General features: G+C 31.0%; 1 protein-coding gene across 2 annotated transcripts in view; it reads right to left on the bottom strand.

Moving 5' to 3' along the window:
• Positions 1–20,580, bottom strand: part of LOC118192633 (phospholipid-transporting ATPase ABCA3-like) — a 193,165-nt gene extending 172,585 nt beyond the window's left edge. Inside the window, exons 1-2 of one of the 2 annotated variants that reach the window (XM_085813161.1) lie at positions 20,370–20,580; positions 19,659–20,050 (exon numbers count right to left, since the gene is read on the bottom strand). In XM_085813161.1, the coding sequence (XP_085669287.1) occupies positions 19,659–20,037 (379 nt within the window). In that variant the 5' untranslated portion in view covers positions 20,038–20,050; positions 20,370–20,580. Of the gene's footprint in view, positions 1–9,695; positions 9,805–19,658; positions 20,051–20,369 lie in introns of those variants that run through there. The other variant, XM_085813162.1, reaches the window with a different exon arrangement.
• Positions 20,581–20,800: the final 220 nt, after the last annotated feature.

Genomic DNA, 20,800 nt, shown 5'->3' with positions numbered 1-20,800 from the left:
ATCCCGCGAATCGGAACCAAGACACTTTATTCACCGGACTGCATGCATCCTTCTGAAGGGGCTGGAAACAGCTCACTCAAGTTCCAGGAAAGCAGGAACTAGAAGGGGGTTGAGCCATAGACCATCGCGTTTATAAGAGGTGTGCGACCTGTGAGGGCCTTTACCATCAGAGCGACGCGAGATACTTATAGCAGAAGTAGGAATGACGTTATCTCACGGCAACCAATCAGCTATCGGCACGAATCGACTTTTCAGATGACGTAACATCACATTTCGTTTTTGCATCTCAATTAGGTTGAAACAGTCCGTTCTCAATGCAAACAGTGGCAGCAAGAAAAAGAAGTAGAAGTAACTACTATATTACTTTAAAATAAGAACTAAACTAAATAAACATTTCAAGGAGGAGAGATGATGCAGTAAAAGGTTTAAAATAAGCTATATTTTCCAACAGATTATACCGTCCGTTTATAAAACGCGCACGCGAAAACGTATTCCGCACATGCGTACACGCATATGCGCAGTGGTAAAAGGTCTTACGCGCACGCGTAAATGCCTATGCGCATGTGTCAACGCCGCGCATGCACAAAATGTTTTTAGCTTTGAGGTCCAGATTATAGATCATTCAGGATTATGGGTGTACGAATTAACGACTTTTGACTGTATATTTTATTTTGTTATTAGAAACAATTAAAAAAAGTGAATTTTTAAGACAAGCAAAGGTATAAATTATTTGTGACCTCTATAATTTGCAGTTCATGTCACCATTCTTGAGATAAAAATATTGTGACCTTTTTTTACCATGCCTCTCTCTTAAAATAATGGTTAATGTTTATTGCCTTAAACTAGTGCATAATGTTTAATTTAAAAGTAAAATATTCTTTAAGGTTTTGTTTTATTCACAACTGAAGCTGCAGAAGGAGAGGCCACAAAGTAGAGCAGAGCAAAGCAACACATCGTGAAAAGTCACCGTAATGTAGTGCCATCTAATGGTACTAGATTTAACTATATCTGTCATTTAAATAGATAATATTATTTACTATGTTTTGAAAGTCACGATGTATAATTTGCAATATATGTTATATTAATGTTTTTCTTATAAAATATAACTTTTCTCAATATCTGTTAAAAATGTATATATTTTCATTTCATTTTTCATTCATTTTATTTATTTATTTATTTATTTATTTTTCCTTTCATTCCTTCTCTTTCTTGTTTTTGGTTTAGCGACCACCTAACACAAGTAAGTTTGGTTTATGTAATTACGGCAAAGCCAGAGGGCTATTTAGTCAACACTAAGCCAACAGTTTAAATTATTTAAGGGGAGGGATGCCTTCGTGGAAGACTTTCCAAGGAAAACTGCCTCGTATACATGCTACACATGGGAAAAACCACGAAAACAGCTGTCTGTTCGCGGGATTCAAATTTGGACCGAACTGCCAGTGTTTAGTGACTTTACTGTTCGGCAGCTGCTGAGTCTAACAGAAATAAAGTCTTAAGATATAACCAGTCTCTTGCAATGAAAATTGCCTTTTTAGGCTCAAACTTTATAATTACATTCAGGAAAATGGGCACCAAAAATTTTCCCATTACCATGTCCTTCTGCAGCTTCAGTTATGAAAACAAAACCTTAAAGAAAATTTTACTTCTAAATTAAACATTATGCACTAGTTTAGGGCTATAAACATTAACCTAAGTAAGTATTTTAAGCGAGAAGCGTGGTCAATAAAATGCTACAGAATTTGTATCTCAAGGATGGTGGCATGAACTGCAAATTATAGAGGTCACAAATAATTTATACCTTTGCTGGTCTTAAAAATTCACTCTTTTTAATTGTTTTTAATAACAAAATAAAATATATTTGCTAAACTAACCCTCGCCGCCATATATTTCTACAAAAAAGTGTAATTAAAGAATAACAACATTTTTTATTGAATTATTCAGATTTTTCATGACAGGGAAAGGAAATTTCATTAGTGGGAGGAACCAAACAATTTTTTAAGGCAAGGAATGTAACAGGATGTGATGAGCAAAATAGTAATGAAATTAGAAATTTGAAGAGCGAGATTAGAAAATTAATATCATTAAGTAAACAAGAAAAATTATTAATGATGTGAAAGTTGATTAAATGAAGAAGCTTTACGGATAATTTTTGAAGATCCCATATTAAAATGTAATTGTGAACATTTTAATATAGGAATTGAAAGTAACCGCCGTATTTAGGTAAAATAAATTCTTTTTCCTTTCGAAATTTAATTCATATTCCCCGACGAGAATATCAGTGCTTTTTCAATTTAGCCAATATCAAACAATGCTAAATTAACACAATAATTAAAAGCGCATATGAGATCTTCAAGAATCGAAAAATGAATTTTACTGATACTAAAAAAAATAACTTAAATATTGAACTTAATGGAGAAGTCGAAAAATTTTGTAATTGATTGTAAATTTAAATAATTATTGCGTACGCATCAGATAAACGTCACTGTCAGCTTAGTGTCCTGTTGACTAAATGTCTTGACAGTTAACTGTCTCATAGCTAAATGCCCTGACAGCGAATTCTGTGTGTCGGCTAAATGTCCTGTCGGCTAACTGTCCATGCCGGCTAAATGTCCATGCCGGCTAAATGTCCTGTCGGCTAACTGTCCGTGTCGGCTTAATGTCCTGTTGGCTAAGTGTCCTTGTCGGCTAAATGTCCTGTCGGCTAACTGTCTGTGCCAGCTAAATGTCCCGTCGGCTAAGTGTCCTTGTCGGCTAAATGTCCTTGTCGGCTAAATGTCCTTTCGGCTAAGTGTCCATATCGGCTAAGTGTCCGTGTCGGCTAAATGTCCTGCCAGCTAACTGGTGTTGGTTAAGTAGTTGTCGGCAAAGTGTCACAGACCCCTGTCAACACTATCCTCATCTTCAGGGCAGATGTTTTTATTTTATTCGGGTTATAATTCCTTACTAAATGTAGCGTTTCATCTCGGATGAACTCCGATATGATTTAAATTAATGTAGTGTTTCATCTCGATGAATTCCGATATGATTTAAATCAATTTCCTCATCATTATAAATATCATGAATACACATAAAATAGTTTTCTGGTTGCAATTTTCTAATTTCGACTATGCATAATGTTTGCTTTACGCATGCGCGCGTTGAAAGAAATGTTTAATAAAATAAACAAATAAATATTAAGCTTTTTTTTTTTTTTTTTTTTTTTTGTAAATTTTGATACCCTTTAGATCACAATTGCTCTTTATTTCATAAATTACGATTTCATATTTTTAATTGTATAATTTCTGCATGCCATCTTACCAGATTTAAACTGATGATCTATAATCCGGAAAAACGATAATTCGGAGTCCCAACAAGTCCAGATTAAAGACTTTTGACTGTAATAATTTTTAATTTTTATTATAATACTATTTATTACCATAAAATTATTATTATATTAGAATTCATTGTAATGAAAATTATACAACAAAATCTAATAATTAAATAATTATATTAACAATTATAATACAAAAATAATTATTTATTTGTATATATAGAAAAATTAAGCTTTGAAAACACTCACATTTTTAACAATACATAAATAAATATATAAATGTACAAAATTAAACACAATGTAATCAAACAGTTAATTATAAATAATGACCAGTATGTTATCTCACATTACTTAAAACTAATCTGTCCTCATTAGATGCTGCGAAAATAAACAGGGGAAAAAAATAAGAACAGAAAAATTGCTCTACTACATGATTCATGCTCCATCCCTCCAATTTTTATAAATCGGTCCAAATGGCACATATGTATTTGTGCTCATGGTCGCAGTCAGCACAGTTAAATTACAATCAGGGCTGCAAAGTCGGTAGGGATCATGACCAACTCCCACTCCTGGAATTTTAAACTTATAAATTCTGACTGCCTCATATATATGTAAACATATAAACAAGTACTAATAAAGTAATAAAGCCTAAGTAAAAGGCTCTTGGTTCTTTATTTTCATTCGCTTTGCCTTTTCAATATTATCCAAATATTTCTCAAAATCTAATTCATCACTGGAAGAGGATGATAGAGACTCAGTTGCAATGTCTGCATTCTGATTTAAATACTCCAATTGTTTTGAGAATAATTTCATTAAATAATTGTTTTATATAATTTCAATAAAGTTTATAGATGGCTTTTTTTGCCTTTTTAATTTGTTCGCCATCCAACAAAATTTGGCATTTTGGATCTACATATACTGAACCCAGCAAGATCTTATTGTCTAGCAAACTAGTTTCTCTTTTTTTCATTGAAGAAATAATTCCTTCTGCAATAAGCCCTCCATTTCAGAAATAACAAATGCCACATTCTTCCATTCTCGTCTCATGTTAATTCCTCAGATTGGAGCTTTTTTGTGGTTATATATGCTGTAGATATAAGAGTTTCCAATTCTGAAAGATCATTCCACAGTCTATCTGTTAGTGAAATATTAGGGTTATGAACATCTTTTAAAAACATTCTCAATTCTAACAACCTCTTTATCATCAAATATGTGCTTCCCCATCACATTGCTTGAACAATAATTGCTTCTTTTTCTGCTCACTTCCTAAAAATGGCATCAATTTTTGGGAATTCTTGTTGCTGTTGCTGCTAACCTAAATTTACCAATGAGATTTGTAACTAAATGAAGTAACTAAATCAGTTTAATCAACAATGGTCAATATCTGATCCATCCTCCTCTCTTATATTTATTTATTAATATGTCAATAAAATAGAAAATAAGTATTTATTAATGTATAAAGTTCATAAATAAAAATAACTCAGTTCGTCATTTTTTTTTTTTTTTTCAGTTCACTTTAATTTCATTTCAAATTCAAACTGTCCAACAAAAACTGGAGTCAGAGTCGACGCGTTTTCAGCGACTCCAGCTCCGACTCTTTTTACCCCAAAATCTGCGTAACTCTGATTCTGACTCTATGACTCCTGACTCCACCGCCCTGACTACAATACTTTAATTGAAAATAAAGTTCCCAAAAATTTTACAGTCAAAAGTCGTTAATTCAGACACCCATAATCCAGAATGATCTATAATCCAGACCTCAAAGCTACAAACTTTCTGCGCATGCATCGCGTTGACGCATGCGTGTAAGACCTTTACGGCTGCGCATATGCGTGTGCACAAGCGCATAATACGTTCACGCATGTGCATTTAATGTATAATGGACGGTATAAGCTAAGCTAAAATTATCTAATTCAGTTAATGTCGCAGATTGCGTTGTTCCTTAATCTTCAAATTGGATCCGGCTTATTATTTTTTGCAGACTGTTAGAGCAATTTTATAAAAGTAAGCTTGAACTTTCGATTATGTCAAACAGAATTTCCGATATATATTTACTAATATGTAAAGGATCTACAAAGCGAAAGTATGTTTCGAAGTCCATTAAACAAAAAGTGGAATTGCTGCAAAAAATGGATAAAGGCATATCCTTTGTTTCTGTTTGATTTCTGTTCCGAAATCTGTTTATCAATTTCACGCTGCTCTGACTGGGGAGAGGGGGGGCATTGAAAACGAATAAATTTCGATTGACAAATTAGTCAGTATTCTCGACACAGCAATTATAGGACTTGGACAGCGGAACTTTGTAAATGAAGAAGTAATTATGTCTGTTTATAGAATTAAAGAGAAAGTATTATCACATAAAACGAAGAAACTTAAACAACTTACATTGAAAGAAATGTTTAATAAAGTAAGCAAATAAATATTAAGCTTTTTTTTTTTTTTTTTTTTTTTTTTTTTTTTGTAAATTTTGATACCCTTTAGATCACAATTGCTCTTTATTTCATAAATTACGATTTCATATTTTTAATTGTATAATTTCTGCATGCCATCTTACCAGATTTAAACTGATGATCTATAATCCGGAAAAACGATAATTCGGAGTCCCAACAAGTCCAGATTAAAGACTTTTGACTGTAATAATTTTTAATTTTTATTATAATACTATTTATTACCATAAAATTATTATTATATTAGAATTCATTGTAATGAAAATTATACAACAAAATCTAATAATTAAATAATTATATTAACAATTATAATACAAAAATAATTATTTATTTGTATATATAGAAAAATTAAGCTTTGAAAACACTCACATTTTTAACAATACATAAATAAATATATAAATGTACAAAATTAAACACAATGTAATCAAACAGTTAATTATAAATAATGACCAGTATGTTATCTCACATTACTTAAAACTAATCTGTCCTCATTAGATGCTGCGAAAATAAACAGGGGAAAAAAATAAGAACAGAAAAATTGCTCTACTACATGATTCATGCTCCATCCCTCCAATTTTTATAAATCGGTCCAAATGGCACATATGTATTTGTGCTCATGGTCGCAGTCAGCACAGTTAAATTACAATCAGGGCTGCAAAGTCGGTAGGGATCATGACCAACTCCCACTCCTGGAATTTTAAACTTATAAATTCTGACTGCCTCATATATATGTAAACATATAAACAAGTACTAATAAAGTAATAAAGCCTAAGTAAAAGGCTCTTGGTTCTTTATTTTCATTCGCTTTGCCTTTTCAATATTATCCAAATATTTCTCAAAATCTAATTCATCACTGGAAGAGGATGATAGAGACTCAGTTGCAATGTCTGCATTCTGATTTAAATACTCCAATTGTTTTGAGAATAATTTCATTAAATAATTGTTTTATATAATTTCAATAAAGTTTATAGATGGCTTTTTTTGCCTTTTTAATTTGTTCGCCATCCAACAAAATTTGGCATTTTGGATCTACATATACTGAACCCAGCAAGATCTTATTGTCTAGCAAACTAGTTTCTCTTTTTTCATTGAAGAAATAATTCCTTCTGCAATAAGCCCTCCATTTCAGAAATAACAAATGCCACATTCTTCCATTCTCGTCTCATGTTAATTCCTCAGATTGGAGCTTTTTTGTGGTTATATATGCTGTAGATATAAGAGTTTCCAATTCTGAAAGATCATTCCACAGTCTATCTGTTAGTGAAATATTAGGGTTATGAACATCTTTTAAAAACATTCTCAATTCTAACAACCTCTTTATCATCAAATATGTGCTTCCCCATCACATTGCTTGAACAATAATTGCTTCTTTTTCTGCTCACTTCCTAAAAATGGCATCAATTTTTGGGAATTCTTGTTGCTGTTGCTGCTAACCTAAATTTACCAATGAGATTTGTAACTAAATGAAGTAACTAAATCAGTTTAATCAACAATGGTCAATATCTGATCCATCCTCCTCTCTTATATTTATTTATTAATATGTCAATAAAATAGAAAATAAGTATTTATTAATGTATAAAGTTCATAAATAAAAATAACTCAGTTCGTCATTTTTTTTTTTTTTTCAGTTCACTTTAATTTCATTTCAAATTCAAACTGTCCAACAAAAACTGGAGTCAGAGTCGACGCGTTTTCAGCGACTCCAGCTCCGACTCTTTTTACCCCAAAATCTGCGTAACTCTGATTCTGACTCTATGACTCCTGACTCCACCGCCCTGACTACAATACTTTAATTGAAAATAAAGTTCCCAAAAATTTTACAGTCAAAAGTCGTTAATTCAGACACCCATAATCCAGAATGATCTATAATCCAGACCTCAAAGCTACAAACTTTCTGCGCATGCATCGCGTTGACGCATGCGTGTAAGACCTTTACGGCTGCGCATATGCGTGTGCACAAGCGCATAATACGTTCACGCATGTGCATTTAATGTATAATGGACGGTATAAGCTAAGCTAAAATTATCTAATTCAGTTAATGTCGCAGATTGCGTTGTTCCTTAATCTTCAAATTGGATCCGGCTTATTATTTTTTGCAGACTGTTAGAGCAATTTTATAAAAGTAAGCTTGAACTTTCGATTATGTCAAACAGAATTTCCGATATATATTTACTAATATGTAAAGGATCTACAAAGCGAAAGTATGTTTCGAAGTCCATTAAACAAAAAGTGGAATTGCTGCAAAAAATGGATAAAGGCATATCCTTTGTTTCTGTTTGATTTCTGTTCCGAAATCTGTTTATCAATTTCACGCTGCTCTGACTGGGGAGAGGGGGGGCATTGAAAACGAATAAATTTCGATTGACAAATTAGTCAGTATTCTCGACACAGCAATTATAGGACTTGGACAGCGGAACTTTGTAAATGAAGAAGTAATTATGTCTGTTTATAGAATTAAAGAGAAAGTATTATCACATAAAACGAAGAAACTTAAACAACTTACATTGAAAGAAATGTTTAATAAAGTAAGCAAATAAATATTAAGCTTTTTTTTTTTTTTTTTTTTTTTTTTTTTTTTTGTAAATTTTGATACCCTTTAGATCATAATTGTTCTTTATTTCATAAATTACGGTTTCATATTTTTAATTTTATAATTTCTGCATGCCATCTTACCAGATTTAAACTGATGATCTATAATCCGGAAAAATCGATAATCCGGAATCGCCGAAGTCCCGACGAGTCCGGATTAACCACTTTTGACTATACTATTTTTTTAAAAATCTGACATTAACTAAAAAATTTAAGCTTATTACAAAATGATCAAGCTATTCCAAACCTCAAAGCAGGAAGTGTTAATTAAGATTGAAGATTTGTAGACTGGAAATTCATATTGTTTTGTTGTTGTTAGTATTGTAATCATGTTCAATAAATTTCTGTAAATGTTTCTCCCATTTTTTCTTCAACTAGCAGGTCATTTTAAATTTCAAAAATCACCAAAATAGCTGACTTGGCCTGAAGATTATTTACTGTTGTTCTATTTTTCTATTTCCTTAACTTTTTTGCAGAAATTAAAACAAAGTTGACTACATTTCTACTTTTACAGTTTTGGTCATTTTATACCAATTTCTTTTGCAACTGCCCTCTTACAAGAAATTTATTAGAGCAATGCTTGCCAATTTGTTGAAACTAATATTACTAGTAAAGTAACCTATATACTAAATTCTTAGCTTCAAAAATCAATCTGCAGTATTCTTTACGAAACTTTTCCCACCAAAGATAGCCAATACTTTCTTAAGCAACCTTAGTCTAGGTTAAAATAGCACACCAAGTAATGATTAAACAAGTAAGAAAACTTAAGTTTTAAACAAGTAAGGAAACTTACGTCACTAATTTCACCTAAACAAAACTAGTAGGTATTTAGCTGCAGAACTTTAGTCATGGATGGCAGTTCAGCCTTAAATGTTACAACCTTGTTGCAAAGTAAGAACATAATTTTACCTCATTTTAAACCCATTATTTCCTTTATAAAAGATATTTTTAACCATAGCAATACAACCACCATTTTAAAATTACAATTATTAGAAAGAGAAGACATTATTCCAGTTATTTTTTAGTCTTTAGGCTTTGATATGTACATACTTTTTGTAAAAGCATGATTTATTTCTAGTTTTTTAACTGTTTTTCATTGTCATTTTTAATTCTACTTATTTAAATCGATTATGATTTCATATAACTTTCTGTAAACACGTTACCTTTTAATGGAAACCTGAGTGAGCATAGGTCTGTTATTCTAGCTTATCTGGGAGCTAGTTGAGTTCTTTATTGTAACAATTGTCTTAATTAGCAATTGCAGTTAAATTATTTTCAAATAGGCATGAAGGATAGAAATGCTTAAACAGAGTTCCCTAATTACTGAATGGATTGGATTATATAATTACAGCAAAGCATATGAGGGCTATCTGCCTAAAGGGAAGGATATCTTCGTGGAGGACTTTCTAAGAGAAACTGGCTCGTATATACATTACACATTGGGAAAACCACGAAAACGCCCATGCAGCAAGCCCGTTCATGGGATTCGAACCTCGGACCAAAGTACCAGTGTTCAGCATCTTTACCGCTTGGCCGCTGGTGGGCCTAGTTACTGAATGAGAAAATGAAAATGAGTTAATGCAACCTGATGAAAACAACTTAATTTCATATAATCATAAATAACCAATTTTATAATTTTATACACATATTATTTGAAACTTTTAATTATTAAATTTTCCTTGCATTAGAATAAGACTTTTCACATTCACAAAAGCTGGTAATAATTTATAAATACTTAAAAATAATTTATAAAGGTTTGCCTTGGCGACAAACTTTTGTCACCAAGGCAGATCCGGCTTTGACGATCAGACAAAAAAGGCAGATCATACACAAAACTCGTCAGGATCTAGATTAAATAACAATCCTAAAAAAATAAACACTTGAACAGAATAGTGCAAAAAAACAGTTTTTCTCAAATTTTCAACACTTAGTACTGATAAGATAAATTCTTGAAACACTTCCATAAATTAATCATATGTTACGTTGTAATGAAATTTACAGAAGGTTAATGAATGCATTTTAAAGCAAATACTTTACTAGTATACGTTACTTTAGTTTCTTAGATTCTATTATTAAAAGTAAATAAAAAAGTTTCAAGATGAAGTAAACCGAATTAAATTATCATAACGAGTAAATTTTGTACCACTGTTAAAAATACTTATTATGAATTAAATTGTAATAACATTATTAGGAAGTGCATATTTTTTAATCAGTCAATTTATTACAAGTAATTAATGATTATAATCTAAAAGTTAAAATTAAATTATAATAACAAGTAAATTTTATACCAATAACTGATGATTTCTATGAAAGATTCATACAATCTTTGGAATCCACTAGTAGTGCAGTGATAAGACACTGAACACTGGTAGTCAAGGCTAACTGTATGGGAGTTTTTGTGGTTTTCTTTACATGCAACATGAATCTGAGCCAGTTCCTCTTAAAATGTCCTTTACCAAAGCATCCTTCCTCTGCTAGCCTGCATTTATATTTATTTTCTATTCATAAATACTTATTAAATGCAGATCACTGTACTTTGTTTGCCCCTTTTACAATAACCACTAGACAATAAAAATTAGCTTGTTTTAATAAAGAAAAAAAGAATGTTTATAATTATGAGTTAAATTAAATATTTTGAAAAGTAATGTTACTTTTTTTTCTTCTATGGTTCACACTGCTGTAGCTAGCCACATCATTTTTATATGAAAGCTTTACACAGCAATGGTTTAAAGTTGTAGTAATAATATTTGTAGTTATCTCACTTTTTTCATTCTGAAACAGTCTTTCCAACAGCAATTGAGTGATGTTTCTTAAGACATGAAATTAACTGATTTCTTAGAAAATAAATCTTATTTCTAAAGTGAAGAATTGTTGTATCTATAGGTAGAAAAATATGGCCAATATGTTTGCAAAATCCTGTTTAGTTTTGGACAACATTTAAATAAAGTAAATAATTTGCATTGATGTAAACAAAAATGCACTACACTATTTGATGTAGTAAATAATTAATCAGGGGACAAACTGTAATGTAATGTTCCTTTATTTTGTAACCAGAATTATTTTATGTTTGGGATCTTTACTGTCCTCTTTCCCCCTCTATTTTCCCACCAGAATACAAATGAGAATTTTAGTTTGTAAAACAAACTGTGTTTTGCCTTTCAAGGCCGCGTTACTAGGTTGCTAGATAAGATAAGATTAGTAGTCTTCAGTCTTGCATTAAGATTGCTGACAGTTGAATTCCATGCCAGTTAAGTTTTGAGCTAACTTCGGATTAAATTGATTTGTGTGTCCTTTGGCTACTAGTTTATTTGAATTTAAATTTTACATCTGGAATTAATTGTTATTATAAGTTATCTTGCCACAAGTTTTCCACTGAGTTATAAGCACTAGGTGTGCCTTCTGTTCTATATATCTAAACTTTATAATAGAATAAGAATAAATCTTAACTTTATATAAATATATCTAAACTTTATAATACTTACATTTAAAGACATTGAAATTAGTACTATTTAAGTACTTGCCATGTAGTCAAATTTTTATACATAACCTGTACTCTTACTTTTGTTACAGAGTTTTTATTGCAAAAAATTCAGATTTCTCATTCAGATTTCAGAAAAATTCAGATTTAGATGAAATGTTTAATTATCAAATTATCAGCTTTAATTATTAAATTTTGTTTTTATCTTAAACAAAAAAACAAAAAAAACACAAAAGTAACTTTTAAGAAAGACTTGCAATTTATCCCTCCCACCATCAAAGCTTTGATACCTACCAAATTCATAGTCTTTATGTGGACAGAAATGGCGGCATGCATTTCAGCTCAGTATTCAGGGTTATCACAATTTTTCATTTATCACACCCAAATGTTGCCAAAAAGGACTAATACTAAAGCTGTGATTTAAGTTTTTTTTTTATGTTCTGTCCGTATATGTTGACTACCTAACTGAATAAAGATCAACCTTTTCCTTTAAATATCTGCGAGAATGACTGGCGCAAGTTTTGCGAAATCGCCAAATTTTATGGTCAATAGAATTCATAAACGACTATGAAGTTTTACTTTGGCGTTTATGTCTGAAATGCCTGTTTTTCTTTTTTCGATATCTCATTTCATTTCATTTAATCCTGTGTTAGGTAGATTCGTTTGTGCTGTACAATTACGAGCATGGGTGCATACGTCTATTAAAATGCACCTAAAATAAGAAAAATCATTTCATGCTACTGCCGCTACAACAAACACCAACAATTAACTTTCAACCTCTAAATGGCACGATTCCGAAAAGCTACACATAGTGCTGCAAACTTGGAACAAATATCACTGTCGGACACCTGTCACCTACGCATACCATGTAATTGCTCTGCTATAATTGCTTTCTCCTACTCCAATATTATTGAAAAGTGGCCACCTCTGCATTCTTATCAATTTGTTCACTATTTAATCACATCATGCCCGCAGAAATAAATTTCTGCCTGGATATTTCGTCGCGAAAATTTAATCTTTACTTCACTATGATTTGTGCCATATGCCAGTGAGCCTATTAATCTGTAAAATCTTTCCTTTCCACTTTTTACTTTAGTATTGTATTTATGTGTTAAAAATTTATTATTTTTTTTAAATACCAATATATATATATATATATATATAAACTTAAAAAAATACAAAAAAAAAAGTTTTAAATCATAAAACTTCCAAAAAAAATCAAAACTTGATTTTTCCTAACCTTAAACTTTCTCGAGCTAACATAGCTCCCTCTAGTGTACATCATGATATGCAATTTTCCTATTTCTGCTCACTACTTAGACATTTTTCTGATGTGAAGGTACATGGTTTTGAACCATAGGCACTCTGTAACCTATAATCATTGGCATTGGCTAGGATTAAAGTGCTTGATAAACAAGTTGAGGCACAACTTTAGTATTAGTCTTTTTGATGAGAGTTTTTTGGTCGACTTTTTTGGGAGTGATAAATGAAAAAGTATGATAACCCAGTTATTGATGGTAACCCTGAATACTGAGTTATAACACATGCCGCCATCTCTGTCCACGTAACTTTAATGAATTTGATATGTATCAAAGCTTTGATGGCAAGAGGGATAAATTGCAAGTTTATTATTAAAGTTACTTTTGTCTTTGGAAAGAACAATATAAAAAAAAACTTTTCAACATCATTTTTAAAAAAGCCAAAATTTGATAGTCAAGACTTATGCTTTTAATGATTCTTGATACTTTTCTAAATGTCAACTCTGCATATTATAAACTCCCCCCCCCCAAAAAAAAACAGATTTTTAGCAAAATGAGGCAAACTCTTGGTGTTTTCTGTGGTAAGGAACCACATGCAAATTTAGACTTCTTACTTGTTTCTTAAAATGGGCCAAAATCAAAATTACCTTGGTCTAAAAATACTTTTTCTGCTTCATTTCTTAAATTTGAACTATAGGGATATCAAATTGTCTGAATTCATAGAGCAAAATCAGGTTTTCATTATGGTTTTTACAACATTTTTATAATTTGTCTGACTATAAAAAATATAATGTTTCCTAGATTATGAAACATACTGCTCATTATTTACCATTCTCAAATTTTTTAAATCTCACAATCTAATAGCTGCATATGAATAATCTTCATTGAGTATCATTACTCTTATTAATAGTATGTTGACATAACTCTCGACCTTTTTTTTAAAAAAATTTTATGCAAATTTTGTACATTACTTTGACTTTTAATCTAACAGAAATCTGAATTTTTTGTAATAAAAGTGTATAATTTATATATATAAAAATTTAAATACATGGCAAGTACTTTAATACTGATTTCAACGTCTTTAAATGTAATTGTTATAAAGTTGAGATATATTCTTTGCAATCATATTGTGTATCTAAACTAATGTCTTTAAATGTAATTGTTATAAAGTTTAGATATATTCTTTGCAATCATATAGTATATCTAAACTTTAGGCAGACATTAAGCAAATTATCACTACGTCTAAAGTAAAAATTAATCATGAAAATGATGTAAATGATCCGTTTTTAAAACTACGGTTGATCTTTGGATTATGGTAACTTGGCGTTTTTTTGGCGAAAATTTGGCGACCAACTCTGCTACAGCAACCCTCTTTTTTTTTTTTGCCGCCATTTTGTCTTCACGAAGTAAAGACATGTTTCTTTTCTTTTTATTAACTGAACACTTTTTCCAACAATCTACTAGCCGAATTACACTTATGCTAGAAATTTTATGTAACAAAACTCCTTAATCATGACAAATATTAACTGCAAAATTGGGAAAAAGTGCACAATCGCAAACTCCTTGCGCGTTTTTCAGAATAGCACAAACACATAAACCATTTACACGTCGACTTATTTTTACTTAAAAAAACATCCCAGAATTGCACAAAAATGGCATTGCACACACTCTTAACTTTCTACACTTCTCTTAACCATCTACACTACTATTTCCTCATAAATTACAAAAATTTGCATGAAAATGCAAAAAAATTCTGTGAATCTTTCAACTCGGTAAAAAGCACATACATGAAATTACCTGATCGCGAAAAAGTATATACCCTTTCCAAGGATGAACATTTCCATGTATAAAATAAATAAAATATCCAAAAACTTTTACCTCTAAATTATCTATTATATTATAAACGTCACCAACGAATTCATAAAGCAAACATTACAAATGGTTACAAATACTTAGTGTCAAATATTTAAATTATTTCAATACATGTTTACTTCAACTGAAACGTATACCAAATTCCTACAAACATAAAATTCACAAAATAATTATCATTTAATTAAAATATCACTAAACCATGTACACGTCGACTTATTTTTACTTAAAAAAACATCCCAGAATTGCACAAAAATGACATTGCGCATACTCTTCACTATCCATGTACACTGCTTTTTTTCTCATAAATTAGAAAAATTTCACGAAAATGCATGAAAATTTTGTAAATCTTTAAATCCGGTAAAAAGAACATATATGAAATTATCTGATCGCAAATAATCCGGAATGATCTATAATCCGGGACGCATGCGCGCAAAACCTTTATGGCTGCGAATATGTGTGTGCAAAATACATTTACAAATGCGCGTTTAATGTATAACGGACGGTACAAGCCAAGCTAAAATTATCTAATTCAGTTAATGTTGCAGATTGCTTTGTTCCTTAATCTTCAAATTGGATTCAGCTCATTATTTTTTGCAGACTGTTAGAGCAATTTTATAAAAGTAAGCTTGAACTTTCGATTATGTCAAATAGAATTTCTGATATATATTTACCAATATGTAAAGGATCTACAAAGCGAAAGTATGTTTCAAAGTCCATTAAACAAAAAGTGGAATTGCTGCAAAAAATGGATAAAGGCATATCCTTTGTTTATCTAAACTCTCTTTATCTTTAACGCCGCGGCGCGCCATGAATTGGAAGTTGATCTGTCAGCACTTTCCTTACCTTCAGGGCAGATGTTTTTATTTTATTTGGCTTATAATTCCTTACTAAATGTAGTATTTCATCTCGATGTACTCCGTTTTTGATATGATTTAAATCAAATTCCTCGTCATTATAATTCGCTTCCGATAGCGAAGAAAGTGACAGAGGTTATTGAAAACGAAAAAATTTCGATTGACAAATTAGTCAGTATTCTCGACACAGCAATTATAGGACTTGAACAGCGGAACTTTGTAACTGAACAAGAAATTATGTCTGTTTATAGAATTAAAGAGAATGTATTATCACATAAAAAACTAAGCAATACATTGAAAGAAATGTTTAATAAAGTAAACAAATAAATATTAAGCTTTTTTTTTTTTTTTTTTTTTTTTTGTAAATTTTGATACCCTTTAGATCATAATTGTTCTTTATTTCATAAATTACAGTTTCATATTTTTAATTTTATAATTTCTGCATGCCATCTTACCAGATTTAAACTGATGATCTATAATCCGGAATCGCCAAAGTCCCGACGAGTCCGAATTAACGACTTTTGACTGTATACCCTTTCCAAAGATGAACATTTCCACGTATAAAATAAATAAAATATCCAAAAACTTTTACCTCTAAATTATCTATTATATTATAAACGTCACCAACGAATTCATACCGCAAACATTACAAATGGTTACAAATACTTAGTGTCAAATATTTAAAGGTTGGTCTTTACATTATGGTAACTTGGCGTTTTTTTGGCGACCAACTCTCCTACAGCAAACCTCTATTTTTTTTTTCCCGCCGCCATTTTGTCTTCACGAAGTAAAGACATGTTTCTTTTCTTTTTATCTACTGAACACTTCTTCCAACAATCTACTAGCCGAATTACACTTATGCTAGAAATTTTATCTAACAAAACTCCGCAGAATAAAGCCAAATACAAAATTTCCAGATTTTTTTCCCGATTTCCCCCCTTTTCCGATTAAAGAACCGTAATTCGTCCATTAATATCACATGACATATCCCATGATCTCTCATTTCCCTCACACAAAATAATGCGTAATCGGAACTGAGTACTGCTCACGTTATTACCAAAGTCCCAGGTATTATCGCCTCCAAAATCCATCCTTTATCCAGGTACCTTTATCGCCTCCAAAATGTCGCCAAACTACCAGTTACCATATTCTAAAGATCAGCCTATTTAAATTACTTCCATGCACGTTTACTTCAACTGAAACGTATACCAAATTCCTACAAACATAAAATTCATAAAATAACCATCATTTAATTAAAATATCACTTAACCATGTACACATCGACTTATTTTTACTTCAAAAAACATCCCAGAATTGCACAAAAATTCATTAATGTCACATGACATATCTCATGATCTCTCATTTCCCTCACGCAAAATAATGCGTAATCGGAACTGAGTACCTCTCACATTATTACCGAAGTCCTAGGTAGTATCCTTTATCGCCTCCAAAATGTTGCCAAACTACCAGTTAAATATTCCAAAGATCAGCCAAAACTATTAAATAAGAACAGAAGACACACTTTACTTATGAATCAATCAGCCACTTGTAAGAAGATAACGGGGAATGTGCAGAATCGCCCACTGCTCGGCCCGTTTTTAAGAATTGTACATACTTGGTATCCATGTACACTTCGACCTATTTTCACTTAATCCCAGAATTGCACAAAAATGGCATTGTGCACACTCTTGACTTTATCCATGTACACATCAATTTATTTTCACTTAAAAAGTCAAAGAAATTTGACAAAAATCCAATTCTTACTCATGTAAAAAGCACCAAACAAATAAGTGGACGATTCTGCACTTTAGCTCAAGATAACTTATGACAACAATTAAGTTCAAATGTAAAATTTGGATTCAAATAAACTAGTAGCCAAAGGCTGCATAAGTCAGTTTAATGAAGTTGGCTCAAAACTTAAGTGGTGTTGAATTCAACTATTGGCAATTATAATGCAAGACTGAAGACTACAAATCTTATCGTATCTCGCAACCTAGTATACATGGTCTTAAAAGGCAGAACACGCTTTGTTTTACAAACTGAAAACCTCATTTGCATTGTGGTGGGAAAACAGATAGGGGAAGTGACAGTAAAGATCCCAAAAGTAAAATAAGTCTGGTTACAAAATAAAGGAACCTTATATTCACTTCAGAAATAAGATATATTTTCTAAGAAATCAATTAATTTCATGTGTTAAGACTCAACTACTGTTGGAAAAACTGTTAAAGAATGAAAAAAGTGAGGTAACTACAAATACTATTATCACAGCTTTAAATCATTGCTATGTAAAGCTTTCATATAAAAATGATGTGAACAGCTACAGAAGTGAAAGGCATAGAAAAATGAAAACTAACATTACTTTTCAAAATATTTCATTTCACTCATAATTAAAAACATTCTTTTTTAATTTATTTCTTTTATTCTAGCTAATTTTTGTTGCTCTATAGTTATTGTAAAAGGGCAAATAAAATATAGGGATCTGCTAACAGAAGAAGGATGGCTTCAAAAAGGACTTTATAAGAGAAACTGGCTCAGATTCACATTATATGTAAGGAAAAACACAAAAACCCCCATACAGCCAGCCTCAACTACTAGTGTTCAGTGGCTTATCACTCCACCACTAGTGGATTCCAAAGACTGCTTGAATCTTTAATAGAAATTATGGTGGTGGTGTATTTAATTATGGCAAAGCACACTAGGGCTATCTGCCTAAGGGAAGGGATGCCTTTCGTGGAGGACTTTCTAAGGGAAACTGGCTCATATACATGTTACACATGGGGAAAACCACGAAAACGCCCATGCAGCAAGCCTGTTCGCGGGATTCGAACCTCGGACCGAACTACCAGTGTTCAGCGTCTTTACCGCTCGGCCGCTGGTGGGCCTAATAGAAATTATGAGTTACGACAACTGTTACTGTGTATTATTACCATTGGTACAAAATTTACTCATTATAATAATTTAATTTTAGCTTTTAACTTATAATCTTAAATTACTTGTAATAAATTGGGTGGTTTTACTTTTAATAATAAATCTTAGAAACTAAAGTAACATATACTAGCTTTAAAATCTCTTTATTAATCATAAATTACGTGTAATAAATTGAGTGATTTAAAAAAAAAAAAAAAAAAAAAAAACTTCTTAATAATGTTATTACCATTTGCATAATTTAATTCACAGAAACTATTTCTAACACTGATACAAAATGTAATTGCTACGATAATTTAATTCGATTTACTTCAACTCAAAACTTTTTTTTTATTTACTTTTAATAACAGAATGTAAGAAACTAAAGTTGAAAATTAGAGAAAGATATTTTGCAGCATAAACAGCTTATTTTAACGATAAAATTTTTATTCAATAAAACAGCTTATTTTTTAGGATTTTTATTTAGTCTAGACATTTTTCTTGTTAACGGGTTTTGTTGACGATCCCCCATTTTTTTTTTTTTTTTATCATCAAAGCCGGGTCTGCCTTGGCAACAAAAGTTTATAGCTAAATCAAAAAATCGCCAAAAGAACTAACACTAAAGCTGTTCCTCAAGTTGATAATAAATAAAATTACTCTTTTTATAATTTTATACTGAAAATTTTTTCTTCCATTCATTTGAATTTTCCACCGTGAACTGTGTTTTTATACGTTCAATTATCCGGAATTCGGCATTTCTCAAGCATTCCAGGTAATTGAGCTGTTACTTTAAAAAGAAGTCACTCAAAAATTCATTTCAGAGCTAAAATAATGCAACAAAAGTTAAAAAGATTTACTTTTATTTATACATATTAATATGCATTTACAACACTTCATATATAATTATGTAATATACATATATAATCAACATAAGTATATACTTACCTATACTCTTGGGTTTATATTTCGTTTTTTCTTTCCATAGCTCAACTGAAGCATTCATAAGTTTTTCAGCGATTCCATTTGATGGTGCAAAAACAAACTGCATATTTATCTCATACATTCCTTTTTCAAATGGATCAAAAGGAAGATAAAATTTTAGATCTATCCATTCTGTCATATATTCTGATGGTTTATCGTAATCAGATGGTCTATAAGGAGAACTGGCATTGGATTCTGACTGTATTATAGCAGGCACACTCATAAGCATAACAGGCACAACAATCTCAAAAAATGTAACTATATAATGTCTCTTTCGAAATAAAAGCCCTTTATATAACAATATCAGGAACTGGCGTATACTACTAGTTTCAACCATCTTCATGAATGAAAACAATCTGTAACATAATAAAAAAAACTTATCAGACAAAGTATGAATGATAATAACTTTATTACGGCTAAAAACATTCGGATAGTTAAAGACATTTATGAAATAACTCATACTGATAATTAATGTAAATGTTATCAAAATTTCTATTTAAAACTAGTTTCATACCCAAAATTTACTATGATTTCTTTTATTCAGTTACACCGAAAACGTTTATTTCTTTCCAAATATTTATTGCTAGTAAATTACTAAACAGTACACAGATTTTTCACTCATTCATATAATAGCGTGAATAAAGTAATACTAAATAAAAAGCTAAAAATACTTACTTCGAAAACCTATCACAAACACGGAAGATTAAGCTGTTTTCACACAATGAAGAAAATGCATGTTTTCAATCTGCCTAGCAAAGATCACCTAATAACAGAAAAGCTCTGCGAAAGATATATTCTACGATAAGGCACAGTATTGCAACTCCAACAGCAATCTCAGTGTAAAACAGAAACTCAGTAAAGTAGGCGGGATGGCTGATCCAAGATCCAAGGGAATTCGTTGTTGACAGGTTATCTTCACGAGAAAAAAGGGGCAAAAAATGGGAGGAGTTACGAGATTCTCTGGGTTGCATGAAGATCTACTAATAACTTTCTCGCCAAGTAATTTGGCGTCATTGGCTCATTCTTATTTCTGGAACTGTGGTTGAAGAGTGGTATGTTTTTGATCCGTAAGTATGCTAAAATTCTATCGTAAATTTTTAATACCT

The sequence above is a fragment of the Stegodyphus dumicola genome, chromosome 3, assembly GCF_044657685.1.
Source record: "Stegodyphus dumicola isolate Sdum_Otavi_A_Nest chromosome 3, ASM4465768v1".
NCBI classification, from domain to species: domain Eukaryota; kingdom Metazoa; phylum Arthropoda; class Arachnida; order Araneae; family Eresidae; genus Stegodyphus; species Stegodyphus dumicola.
This window is presented reverse-complemented; position numbering and strand designations above follow the sequence as displayed.